Source organism: Octodon degus, unplaced genomic scaffold (assembly GCF_000260255.1).
Source record: "Octodon degus isolate 3935 unplaced genomic scaffold, OctDeg1.0 scaffold00064, whole genome shotgun sequence".
Lineage (NCBI taxonomy): Eukaryota > Metazoa > Chordata > Mammalia > Rodentia > Octodontidae > Octodon > Octodon degus.
In genome coordinates this window covers 6,942,886-6,957,153 of record NW_004524640.1, presented here as the reverse complement: position 1 = coordinate 6,957,153, position 14,268 = coordinate 6,942,886, and the positions used below count along the sequence as shown (strand labels likewise).

The 14,268-nt window shown below is 41.6% G+C and overlaps 1 protein-coding gene across 1 annotated transcript in view; it reads left to right on the top strand.

Annotated features, from left to right (window-relative positions):
• Window positions 1-14,268, top strand: part of Itpr2 (inositol 1,4,5-trisphosphate receptor type 2) — a 528,924-nt gene that overhangs the window by 214,202 nt on the left and 300,454 nt on the right. The window contains exons 23-26 of the mRNA XM_023718939.1: window positions 2,634-2,763; window positions 4,918-4,975; window positions 7,787-7,952; window positions 10,955-11,128. Of these exons, the coding sequence (XP_023574707.1) occupies window positions 2,634-2,763; window positions 4,918-4,975; window positions 7,787-7,952; window positions 10,955-11,128 (528 nt within the window). The remainder of the gene's footprint in view (window positions 1-2,633; window positions 2,764-4,917; window positions 4,976-7,786; window positions 7,953-10,954; window positions 11,129-14,268) is intronic.

Here is a 14,268-nt window from a genome sequence, read left to right as displayed (position 1 = left end):
AGAGTGTACAGGGTGTACAGGATCTCACTGCATTGATTGGACTCATAGTGATCCTTCTGTTTACAGCCTCCCAAGTTCTGGGATTACAGGTGTGCGCCACCATGCCCAGTCTCAATCTCATCTCGGTGCCCTCTGGGGGTGGGACCGGCATGGCAGGCCAGGGAATCAAACTCCCAGCCTGTGTCTGCCTAAGCAGGCACTTTAATCCGCTGAGCTATTTGGCCGGTCCTCCTCTCTCAGGGTTATTTCTTCCCATTTTTAAGTGTGTCTCTCATTTTCAGTCCATCATCCTCTTCCCCTCCCCTCACCCCCTCCTCTTCCCCCCACTCTCTCTTCCTCTCCTCTCCTTCCTCTACCTTCTTCTCCGCTCCTTTTCCTCTTCCCCTCCCTTCTCCCCTTCTCTCCCCCTCCTGTTCTCCTTCTTTCTCTCCCCTCCTCTCCCTCTCCTCTTCCCCTTTCCTCCCCCTCCTCCTTCTCTCCCCCTCCCCTCCCCTCTCCCATTCTCTTCCTCTCCCCCTCCCCTCCCTCCCCTCTTCCCCTCTCCTCCTCCTCTTTCTCTCCTTTTCCCTCTCCCTCATTCTGGAGGCCCAGTGGCTTCTCACTAAACTACATCCTTAGCCTTTTAAAAACTATTTTCTTTTAAAATTTTGGGGCAAGCTTTCATTAAATTTGCCCAGACTGGGTTTAAACTTGCAGTCCTCGTGCCTCAGCCTCCTAGAGTGTCTCTCTGACCCTCCTAGAGTGTCTCTTTGACCCCCTCTAAACTCTTTCTCTGCTCATGTATTCATTTTTCCCTCTCCTCTCTTTCTTCCATCTTTTTAAAACATTAATTGAACAATTAGCAAATGAAAGTGATATATATATATATATATATATATATATATATATATATATATATATATATATATATGAAATTAAATTCTGTGCGTATTCATCTTCAACCAGAAGTGCTGTTTCATTAGAGTTTCACCTTTGGTTAATTTGTTCTTCGCTTCATTCCAAAGCATTAGTGAAACACCTGGCTTGCTGAGCCCCTGCCACCCAGCTCTACGCCCGCCTCCTGCTCCAAGCTATCAAAGCCAAGAGCTCCTTCGGGGTCCTTTTTCTACCGCTCTGAAAACCCTCCAGGTGGCCGGGACCGCTTCACCCAGTACCAGCCTCTGCACTCACCAGAGCTCCCAGAAGAATCTCTTCCGCGTTTGCTTTTCCCTCCAGATTCCTAAGCCCTTCAGTAGCAGGAAGTGCATCTCTGGGACTTTTTTTTGCATCCCTGGCATCTCCCTCAGCACACCCAGCCCACAGTCGGGTACTGCACGTGGCCCGCAGCGAAGAGCACAGAGATCTAGCAAAATGGAGAAAGAGAGCGAGGAGGAGGGGCGGAAGGGAGAGAAAGGGCGAGGACGGCAGGGCGAGAGTTTCATCATATTTTGACGGGAAAACTAAGGAAAGCGTCATTTATGAAGGATTTTAAACGGGACCATGGGAGATAGTTCAGGCATGGCTATTATGGGGTGGAGGGGAAGACTAGCCAAGGAAAAGGGGGCTCTGAGCAACAGTAGGAATGCAAGAGAGAAACCGCAGGTGGACCCGCGCCCATGGGATGGGAGGCATCTGAGAGAGGGCGTGAGAGCAGAAGTGGGGGCAGGGTAGACGTGGCACAGGGGTGCAGACACGCAAGGGAGGTGATACCATGCATGTGCACCCCCGAAGCCACGGTGGCTGCATTGTTTCTGGTCCGAAGGAGACCTTTTCAGCGGGCAGGGGACACTGTTGACAATTGCACTGAGATCAGAGGTTCGGCTGGGCCTATCTAAGGCCAACAGGGTGGAAGATAACTATGTGAGTCCTCTGATGTGTGGCAGTTCTGACTTTTCCTTCTCCAAACTCCGTGGCATTTGTGCTGCGTGACTTCATCCTTCATAGTTTGCTGATCATGTTAACAGTGTTGTATTTTGTCTTTCTCACTTTGCGGGTGGCTTCTTGAAAGCGGGGGGCTTCACGTATTTTCATTTCTTGTGGCCCTGGGCAGTCTGCGAACTCGCTAGGTGCTCAGCTTCTGCTGTTACATCCGCAAAGGAGAATAACCACAACAACACAACCTTCAGTGGGAAAAATCTGTGGCACGTAGCTACATGGGATACTTCAGCTGTTTTCTCCTAGCCCAGTTCTAGGGCTGACAGTGATGACCCTGGGATCAGCTCGGGTGTGTCTGGAATCTCAGCCAGCTTATGCAAAGATGAGGGTCACACCTCCAGCTTTCTCTCTCCGACCCCTGAATACTCAGCCCAGTGTCCAGTCACATTATGTCACCCTCGCCCCTTGATGCTGATCTTCATGAAATCTCCATTTGGAATATTTGGGAATAGTCACGGGGAATGAAATGCCTTTTTTTTTTTTTTTTTTTTTTTTTTTAATCCCAAAAATTGCTATGGGATTTTATTAAGACTGGCTTGTTGTAGAAATGTATCCCCCTCACTGTCTTAAACCTGCTCAATATGCAGGGAGTGTTGAGAGTTTTCAGGTGGAATAACTAGATTGTTCCCAAGGCTGATGGCTGTGTTGTGTAACGAGCTGCAGTTTTAAACACTATGCCAATTAATAAAAAATGTCGCTGTTTTTGTCATTTCTCACAGTTCATCCTGAGTGTCAGGCTCGATTATAGGATCTCATACATGCTGTCCATATACAAGAAGGAGTTCGGTGAGAACAACGACGCTGCCGAGACGTCTGCCAATGGCTCCCCAGATACTTTGGTGCCAGCAGGTATCTCCCCTGTGACAGTGTTCGCCGTTTGCATTTTATTTTGTAAGAACTTGAAAAGGCCCGTCTGTATTTTAAAACAGTGTTTCTCCCACAGCATTGCTGTGGGAGAAAAAAACATAGAAGTTATCTCCACCTGTGATACGAGAGAGCTCAGAACACCAAGTAACTCGCCTGGAATGGCAGAGAGGATATTAGCTGGTGCTTGTGCTAACTCCTGTGAATGCCTCGTGCGTGGCGCTCTTGCCAAGTCTGTGAGGGAGAGAGAGGGTGTGCGGTACCGTTGCACCAATGAGAAACCCAGGGGCAAAGGGTCGCCCTAAATTACTTCCTGAGGGTCAGGAAAGTCAGAATGCCCCCATGGTCTCTTCAGCTCTATTCTCAATCTTTTTAGCTGGGTGCATTTAAGTGAAAATCCAAGAGAAATTTTTCCACCTGCATCAAGGAACAGTGAGGAGGAAGTGTAAACGGTGGGGATGCTATCAACTTCCTCAGTAATAATAGTGGGGCATTCCCCAAAGCCCTGCAGGGGCTTGTTGGTTTAGTTTTGAATTTTTGTTTTTCTTTTTGTTTTTACTTTGCCTGATTATAAACTGGGCTTATATTTAAATGTTAGAAGTGTGAGAATAAAGTGACTCTTAATCTCTGAGACTTGGAGCCTAGCACCCAAAGAGCACAAAAATGATTGTAAACTTCTTGAGAGTATAGAAAGGACTTTATGAAAATGAAAACTATTAAATTGCTGGTTGTTTTGGATAGACCAGGCCAGCTGTAGCAGGCTGGAAACTGTGTCTGATGAGCTACTTAACCAGTTAACAGAATCCTTTTTCTCAGGATAGGATTTGTCCACAGACACAAAACTTTCTTTACACCAGAGCCACTGGCAGTGTTAGGATCTTTTCTGTTCTCTATCCCACAGTCAGTTGGCAGTCAGGGCTCATTGATTGCACATAAGCAGATAAAGTGGATGTTTTAGGGCCAGTGTTTTACTGTCCATGCCTGAATCGGAAAACCCCAAATGCAGTCTGGCCCCCGACGACGGGCGGTGGCTCGCCGAGAGCATCCCACTGGCACCTTCGCAGCCATAGCTTTTGCCTGCTTCCCAGAAGCGCAGAACCCCAAGAGCCATTTCCAGAAACAGGAGGGCAGATCCAGAAAGTCGTGCTGGCGGTTGCATTGACAGAAGAATAACAATTATTGGCTCCCAGAAGCCAGATTTCTGGAAACAGGAGCCTTGAGTGTCAGTAAAGTGCCAGAGGGGAGGTCCAGGGGCATGCGGGAAGCCCCTTTTCTCTCACTGGCGTGGCCGCCCTCCTTGTGTGTCTCTCCAAGGGCATCGTTCTGAGGAGCAGGGCAGGGACTGCTTGTTCCTTTGTATATCTTCCTCTATTTTCTTTTCATGTTTTGGAGAGACGAGACATGAATTATATGGTTATCATTTAAACATAATAGTTTAAAACAGGGGTCCCCGGATATTAGTGATGGGGTGCAGTGAGGAATCATGGGTAGTCTGAATAGAAAAAAAGGAAGAAAACACCCTTGACACAAAAAAAGAGATGGAATTTTGGAAGTTAGTAAGCTTAAGTAAAACGACCACTTTGATTGGACTAAAGAATTTGCGGTGAAGCTGGCTCTGGGTTCAATCCTCAGTACTTTGGAAGAAAAAAAAATATTGTAGAGCAATAAGGCTCATTTTGTGTATATTTTGATTTAAAAAGAATTAACCTACCATATTGTCGCTAATTTAAGTTACATGTGTGTATGTTCCCATATATCGAATATACATATAATGGAGATAGAGAAACACATGCATGTACATAAGGCGCACCTCTGTGGGTGGCGCTTCCTGCTCTATTAAATCTACATTTGATTATAATAATACATTAGTTTGAAATATAGCTTCCATTAATAATGAGCAACAACATTCATAAAGGCCTGTGTTTGACCCACTGCATCAAAGAATTAGTAAATACATGGAAGCCTTAATTTAAAATTAATGTTGAAATTGAAACAGAATGATTTTGTGATTTTTAAAACCTATTCACTGACCTATGGTGGCATAAAGGCAAAAAATCTTCAGGTAAGCTACAATTAATATGAATATTGTGACTCCTAATTAAGAGGATAAAGAAAAGATTTCACCTTTTTTCTTTGCAGCTATTGTTCCTGATATAGATGAAATCGCGGCTCAGGCAGAGACTATGTTTGCTGGAAGGTATAGTGACATTTATGCGTCTTTCTCGAACTTGCCAATAAAATTTTATGTGCCGTTGTGTTGCTGTTTGTTACTGTTCCCCTCCATATATCTATTTTTAGACCATCTATGTTGTGAATATAATTTCCACCAGAAACCAAGCTACCAATTTACTCTAGAGGAGAAAGCATCCCTTTTCTTTAGGTCAGGTTAACAAGAAAAAAAGAAAACAGGAAGAAAAAAAAGGACCAGAGAGATGAGATCCGTGTATTAAACTTTTCCCTGAATTCTTTCCTTTCTCAAATAATGACAGCACTAGAATGCCCTTTAACTCCTCTGAGATATATATATATATATATATATATATATATATATATATATCACCGCATCTTATAAAATACTGCTGCCTTGAATCTTAGGTATTTGAGGCAAGAAAGTAACTTTTCTTAATGTTATCATTAACTTTATATGTGAGATATAAAGCTATTTTCTGCCAGTTGGAATATCCATGATTAAAGAAAAGGAGCTGTCCGTGGCATAACGACCCTGCATTGCTATCAGGAATCTTAGCACATTTATTGTTGTGGAGTTGTATTACCTCTTTTTAGAAATGAAGGTAATAGTAATCAAAATAAAAAAAGTAAAATAGCTAAGCTAAAATGATCAAGAATTGAGTGTTCATTTTATTAGACAACATAAATAACTAAAAAGGGCTGTACTAAGTTTTTTTTTATAACTTTTTTGTTGTTAGAAGGCAAATGGGACTAAGAATTAAACAGCCCCCACTCAAAGAGCTTTTTACCTTCAGAATGGGTTTACCTTTAGGTTCTCTCTCCCTCTCTCCCTCTCTCTCTCTCTCTCTCTTTTTTTTTTTTTTTTTTTTTTTTTTTTTTTTTTTTTTTTTTCGGTCAGCTCCGCCCACCCAGGGGGTGGGGCTGACACGGCATGTGGTGCTGGGGCTCTAACTGCCATCCCTGTGCACTTGCCTAAGCTTGCCTAAGCAGGCACTTTAGGCTGCTCAGCTCTCTCACGGGCCCTGTTTTTGTGTTATAGTAACATTTTTGTTGTGTTTTCCTATGGAAGTACTTCATTGTATCGGAAAGAAAGAACCACTGTATGGTTTCCCTTTAAGATACAGCCATGTGCTGCATCATGATGTTTTTGTCAATGGCAGACTGCTGAATCAATGCTGGCCCCACAGAATTGTGACCTCATGGCTGTCCTATTGTCCGAGCACAAGGGGTTGCCCGCCTCTGTGGTGATGCTGGTATAAACAAATTACTTTGCTGCCTGTTACATTAAAGTATTGCACATACAACTGCATACAAGACAAAATACTTTGATAAAAGGTGACTGTGTTCCTGGCATATGTCTGTATGTATTTTCATCACTACTTTAAAGAGCACATCTACCTATGTGAAGTAGAGTTTAGAGGCTAGGGAGGTAGCTCATTGGCTTACGTGCCTGCCTGCCAAGTGCAAGATCCCGAATTTGATCCCTGGTATTGCATGCCTTGCCGGCCCTGGAACTGGGTGTGGTGGCACATGCCTGTAATCGCAGCACTAGTCAGGCTGAGACAGGAAGATCACTACGAGTCCAAACTGCATAGTGAGACCCTGGATTAAAAAAAAAGTAAAGTTTATCGTAAAGCAGCATTCTGGGTTACGCCAGTGTTTCTCTCGTGCTTGTTTTAACCAAGTGTTGTTCTGCTTATCATAGCCTTAGAAGCAGTAGGCTACACTGTCTGCACATACCTAACCTGTGTATGTGTGTGCTGCGTAAGTGTCCTCTGGGATGTTCACGTCATTGCACGATTGCTGAGGCCTTGCATTTTTCAGAATGTGTCCCCATCATTAGACAGTATGTGACTAGACCTAGGCCTTTTATTCCACTCCAGTCTTATTCAGAGTCCCATTATATTAAGCATAAAGAGCTGTTTCGGTGATGGCTGTGTGAGTGTGGACAGCGCTCCCCTCAGCCTTCTTTCCTCTTGTGGGGATCTCACCAGCCCTGGGGAAATCAGCCATTGGGTGCACCGTCCAGAAATGCTTTTGGCATGTGGAGATAGGAATGGGATCTGAGGGTGGGGGAGGGGGAGGGATGAAAGGAGAGGAGAGGGGGAGGGGTCAAGGGGGAGGGGAAGGGGGATGAAGGGGGAAGGGAAGTCTAATTCAAATGCCATATGTGTAGGCATCCAGTGAATGCAATTATCGCGTTTCACAAACATATACTAGTGAAAAAGGGGGGGGGTGTCAAATTCCTGCAAGAATCTGCATTCTTTGGGGGGTGATGCTTGTAGTCAGTGCTTTCAACTGTCCAATAAAAGTCCTCTGTATGAACACAACAATAGGAAACAGATATACCTATTAAGCAAGGAAGTGGATCGAGGAGGGTGTGAGAGTCTTAGGCGCACAGGGAAGAGCGGAACAGGCGCCGTCTAGCCACGAACAGTGTATCTGTGGTACACTACCAACATGTGCTAATAGAGAACCTAGAAAAAGTGAAAGGTGTAGGGATTTCAAAAAATACAGTTTTTGATTAAAAAGACGCCTGCCTTTTCTCTCTGCATGGGTGACTAGCTCGTCCTAGTCTGTCTCAGAAGTCCCTCAGGCGTGGCCCAACTCTCATGGCTCAGTTATCCGGGCTTTTATCATCAAACACCAGTTTTTCTTTGCTGGTTGTTTCCTGTTGGTTACACAAAGGGAGAAAGAAGTAAAAAGTTCTTCCTTATTTGGGAAGCAACCGACAAACCTCTGAGAACAGTATAATTTTAATCATTTAATTTAGACATTATATAAATGTGCTATTTAATAACCACTTTTCATTTTCTAGAAAGGAAAAAAATCCAGTCCAACTTGATGATGAAGGAGGCAGGACGTTTCTGCGGGTCCTCATCCATCTGATTATGCATGACTACGCCCCGTTGCTGTCCGGGGCGCTGCAGCTGCTGTTCAAGCATTTTAGCCAGAGAGCGGAAGTGTTACAGGCATTTAAACAGGTAAGGGTGGCTGGAGAGATGGCTCAGTGGTCTGAAGCACCTACTTGGAACAAGCTTGGCAAAGCCCAGGGACCGCGGTTCAATCCCCCAACACCACATGCCAGCCAGACCCGCCCCCTGGTGGGCTGAGCTGGCCACACACACACACACACACACACACACACACACACAGAATAAATAAATAAAAAAACAAAACAAAGCAAAACAGGTAAGGGTGAGCCTGGAGGTACAGCTCAGTGGCAGAGCAGTAGTCTAGCATGAGCAAGCCCTCGGTTCAATCCCCAGTTCTCCAGAACTTAAAAATAAGGTAAAAATTGAATAGTCTTAATATGAACCATAGGCAAAACAGTGAACATATTGCTGACAAGCTCCACCGTGACTTTGGTGTTGCAGTTAGTGAAACGTTGTGGCTTTTTCCTCGGAACATGTTCTATTTTTAAAACATAGATGTGGCTTCCTCTATACCAAGACATGATCTATTTTCAAAACAGTTCCTCAGAAGTGATACATGGGTAATAGCTTTAATATCAATAACGGGCACGAAGGTTCAGGAAGATGCTGGAGGACAATAACATTATTAGGAATTTTGTTGCCACTACTATTATTTTGACCCCATAATTTATTTTATTTCTTATTTATGGAGAAAGGTAAAACAATTTCATAACAAGGTAATAGTCAATATATTGCATATTGTTACCTTTGAAGTACTTACTCAAGAGTATAAGATATGGGCATAAAAATTCTCCAGTTGATATTAGTGCTGATCTTCCTTTTCTATGAACTAAGAGACATTAATAGGATAACTAACTTGCATTTTTTTCTCTCTTTTCCCTTCCACCATCCAGTTCGTTTTTCCTTTTTAACAATTTCTTTCCATTTCACCATACCTACTATGCATTTTAGACCTTCTACACTCTTTCAATTTCTCACAGCAGGGAGACAGTGCCATGTTTACACACGAGTCTGATTTATTTCACCAATGAGTATGGTCTCAAGTTGGATCCATTTACCTATAAAAGTTTCCAGTTTATCCTTTCTTATGGCTGAGAAGTACTCTATTATATAAAAATAAAATATTTTTTAATCTATTCCTCAATTGATAGGCTTTTGGATTATGTCCAAGGTTTAGCTATTACAAATTGCATTGTTATAAACATAGGTGTTCGTATATTGTTGTGGTATGATGTATTTAATTCTGGGAAGTTACCCAGAAGGGGAATAGCTGGGTCAAATGGGATCTTTAATCCTTTGAGGAGTCACCGTGCTGATTTCCACAGTGGTCGTACCAGTCTGCACTCCCACCAACAGTGGAGAAGGCTTTTTGGTCCCCAGAGCCCCTCCAGCCTTTGTTATTGGTTGACTTCTTGATGATAGCCATTCTTTCTGGGGTGAGATGGTATCTCAGTGATGTTGTAATTTTCATTTCTTAGATGACCTATGATGTTGAACATTTTAAAATATATTTATGTGCCATTTGTATTTCTTTTTCTTTGTCTGAGAAGTGTATGTTGGTCTCAGATGCCCAATTTTGGATTGGGTTTTTGAATTTGGGGGTTCTGATTTTTTTTAGTTCTTTATATGTTCTAGATAGAAGTCCTTTGTCTGAGGGAAAATTGGCTAAATTTTTTTCCCAATCTGTCGGTTGTCTTTTCACTCTGTCAGTGATTTCTTTTGATGTCCAAAAACTTTTTAATAAGGTCCCAGTTGTTGATTCTTTGAAGCATTTCCAGTGAAGCTTGATGCCACATTTTATTGATACATTGGGTAAGACAAACAAGAGCTTCAAAATAAATATTTTGCAACTGAATAAAATGTATTAACCCAAAGGAAAGGAACTGTTAGAGATCTTATCTTGTTCTTTATGATCTCTGAATAAGATATCAACTTGAGATTATTAATTAGTAATACCTATGAGCTTATATCTCATTAATGTTTACTGTCTTAAATAGGGTATCTTATTAGGAAGTTTTTCAAGAATATGCTAATGAATATGAGATGATGACAGTCATATAACTCTAAACAGCTTTGCACATATTTGTATATCATAATCCATATACATTATAATAAAATTCACAATGAAGTTTGTGTGTACTTGTGTTTTCTGCTTATTTTATCTACGTGTTTTCAAACAGTCTCATAAGAATTAGTATCAACAATGAAATTAGAGTAAATATCCTTTATGTTCAGTTGCTCTTTTATTGCCTTTTTTTTTTACAAACATTTACTTTAAAGAGGGTATAGCAATAATTGATATGATATTAGAAGCAGTACGCATTTAGAAGACCAAAATGATAGGTATTTCAAACATGGTTTTAGTGTAACATATTGCTATCTTCCATGTAGTTGCTTAGTTCATAGGTATCAGCATATAGAGTTGGTCAGGGGGAGAATTCTACCCATTAACTGTTATTTTCAAAAACCTGATGGAGATTCTTAGGACCATTGGCTTAACCATCTTGTTTATATATAAATTACTCTTTTAACACTATGAAAAGACTGGCTATAGCACATATTTTTAAAAAAATTCTTTATAATGTTTATATACAGATTGGAATTTACAGATATTCCTGAGTAAATTTTCATGGACAGTATAATGTGAAATATTCATAAATGTTCTAGAAATACTGCATTCAACCAAGAAATGTTTACAGACTTATGCTTTTGGGCCAGGGAGACAGCTCAGCAGTCTAAGTGCCTGCCTGGCAAGTGCAAGGACCTGGGTTCAGTCCCCGGTACCATGTGTGTGCCATTCAGGCCCTGCACGATATGGGCTACTGAAACCGGGTGTGGTGGCACACACCTGTAATCCCAGCCCAGGGGAGGTGGAGATAGGAGGATCACTATGAGTTTGAGCTGTGTAGTGAGACCCTGTACCAAATAAATAAATAAATAAATCAATCTTTTTTTTTTTTAAAAAAAGACTTGCAATTTTATACCTAAAAGAAATAAGAATAAAAGAAGTAGTACAAATAGATTAAAGGTTGAAATGCTTCTGTTTTTAGGTGCAGTTACTGGTGTCCAATCAAGATGTAGATAACTACAAGCAAATCAAGGCAGATCTGGACCAACTTCGACTGACCGTGGAGAAATCTGAGCTGTGGGTGGAGAAGAACAGTAGCTACGAGAATGGGGAGATGGGTGAAAACCAAGTAAAAGGTGGTGAAGAGCCGAATGAGGTTTGTCTCCGAGATCTCTTTTGAAATAATTCAAGTAATCTATTTTAAGGAAGATATTTTTTAACCATTTTCTATATATTCAGAATTGTTCATGAATTAGACACTGGTTCTAGTCAACAAAATGTACCATTTTTCATTGTTTATTAGTGAACTGTCCTCAGGTGCTCTTCATTTGTCACGGCCTCCCCTCGTACAGTAAGAGTATCTAAAGGGAATGCCCCATGCCTTATTTTCAATGTGAAAGCCCTAAGAACTTATGTTTGAGCTGAAGAGTTACAGTGAGATGCTCCTTTCCAGTCTTTGTTGCATAGGAATTTGCATTTGTAGTTAATTGTTGCTTTTTTCCCAGTTTATTTACCAATGGCCATTTTTAGAAAAACTATGTTTTTGTGGTAATGCTTAAATAAAAGCAGACCAGTACTAGTATCATGACTGATAATGCACTGTCTGTCCATCCATCATCCATCCCTCTGTCCATCCATTCGTCTGTCTGTCCATCCATCCATCCATCCATCCATCCATCCATCCATCCATCCATCTATCATGCTGGCAATTGAACCAACACTTCTTGAATACTGGGCATGTGCTTTACACTGAACTAGCCCCTCAGCTCCTATTTATTTGTTGTTTAATCTGTAAGAATATAACATATTCAGGTAGGCTCATCTCTGTCAGCTTTTATGCTTGTTGGAGTATCCAAACTAGTGACTTTGGAGTGAAGAATGGTGGTAGATTAGGAAGAGTTAAAATGTTGAGAAGTTTCAAAGGGAAATTGAATTGGTGGGCTATCACTTCTTGGCCTTTTGGCTAAGATCACGCATTAAATTCATGGGCTATACTTGTTTGAGCACTAATTACCAGTTATCTATATTTTTGTGATATTGTCTTATAGGAATTTTCCCACAGATTTTGTAATATGTTTGTGTAAATATGGAGTTTCTATTTGATGAAAATTTGTTTGATGAGCAGTTCACAAGTGGGGATAATTTTTTCCATGACATATTTAAGAAATACCAGAAAATTTAACATTCATGTAGTATTTACTACATCTAATCTCAGAGAAGACAATTTCCTCATAGAAACTCCTTTGTAAATGTTATTATAAGCTTTGGAGATCATTGTAGATGTTGCATCTCTAAAGCTGAATAAATTGAAGGTCTGAGAACCCAAGTATGTCTTTGTTGTAAGTTAGCCCCAGGACTCAGCTGAAATTGGAACCCCGCTCTTTTAGATGCTAAGATTCAGGCTCCTTAATGAGTGTACTTTCTGAGATGATATTTAGGGATATTAATATGTGTATTATGCTTTCACAAGTTACAATAGCTCTTCTCTTTGAAACCACTTATTTTATACATATCTTGGAGAGTAAATATAGTGTTGCTCCTTTTTAATCTTTTATTTCTTTGATACAGAGTGTGGTTATGCAGCTCAGACTTGTAGTGATCCTCCTGTCTCAGCCTCCCCAGTGCTGGGATTACAGGACTGCACCACCACACCCGGTTTTGGTGGCCAGCTCGGTGCAGGCCGAGTATACAGTACCAGATCAAACCTGGGTCCTTGCACTTGCCAGGCAGGCGCTTAGACTGCCGAACTATCTCCCTGGCCCTTGTTGCTTCCCTTTTTACTTTTTTTTTAAAATGTGCATCAGCCTAAAATGTAGAAGATGCATTGTGTTCTTTGTAAAAGTTTGCCATGAAGAAAAATACCTTCTAAGAGTACAGATGATAGATGGTTCACGAGTGATGTTGACCTCTATCCGGCACTTCCTGCACGCAGAGGGAAGGTAGCGGAAGAGCCTCTGTCACGCAAGCATCCTCCCAGATGTCTCACAAGCATCTTGTATCTATGTGAGAAAGAAGAGGAACCAGTGGTTTGGCTGATGGTATTCTAAGGATGAGACTGTATCGCATGTGCGTTATATACGTAACTTTCTAAGGTCTTCAGATACGTAGAATTTAGTCAAGCTCGTATTTATTTGTTGAGTTCAGGACAGGGTGTGTTCTTCATGGAGGAAGTGATTTAACAAAAAGAGCTAAGTATTTGCAAAGTCTGGAGGGATACAGCGTGAAGGTTGGACTATTGATTTCAAGTTATGCCTCCATAGCAACGACTCAAAGGTCAAGAAGTTGCTTGGCTGCCGCCACCAAGGCTTCACAGTACAAAAGCACGCAGCAAAATAACGGGCTGTGTAACTCACAGGAAGCGCTCCTGGTTGTTGGAATTTTCTCTTTGCCCCTTAGAGTCCCAGTGGAGAGGCTCTTCACTGTGCTTCTGCCCACCACATTCCTCATGAAGTCATTGCATTGCAGAAGCTGAGTTGAAGCGAGACCTCCAGGTGCTGGAGACTTGGGGAGAGCAGTCAGGGAAACCCAAAAGGTGGAAACGGATGCTGAATGTCGGTTCATAATCTGCAGCGTAGAGATGACTGAAGAGTATGTGATGCATAGCAAGGAGTTAGGAAGCAGACCCCCAGGTTCGCCTCTTACTGTGGCTTTGGGCAACTTGTTTTCCTTCTCTAAGTTTTATTTTTGTCATCTATTAAATGGACCTAACAATGATCCTTAGCTCAAGTTTCTGTAAGGATTAAGTGAGACCCTAGTGCAGTGTGGCAAGGCTGTCGGTTAATGGAGCTTCAGCGGGGAAGTACAAACAGCGCCGTAAGAAAATTGTGGCATTGCGTTGTTTCAGAAGTCCGAAAAGTCAACCTCGTAGAAAATAATGTCTCACACACTCTAGGCAGGAGCTCTAATAGAACTGAGCTACATTCCTGGTCCGTAATTTCTTTTTTATACATTTGGAAACTTTTATTAGATGTGTATACATTTACTATAGTACTGTGATTATTATTTTTACTGAAGAACAAAACTTACTGGGTGAGAGTTGTGTTTTTCACACTTGTGGATGTATTGTTCCTTGTCTTCTGGTTTCCATTGTTGCTATAAAGAAGGCTGTTTTGTGTTGAACAGTAGTGTTTTAATTTTGAAGCTTTCCTTCGGGTCATAGGAAACCTTATTCGTATGTTTGTTAGTAATATGGGGGGTATGTTACAATATAGTGTGTATCAATTTCTTCCTCAAGGTTTTCATAACCATGACTTTGCTCTATTTATATGTTAAATAATTTCTTTCCTTCCTCCCCCT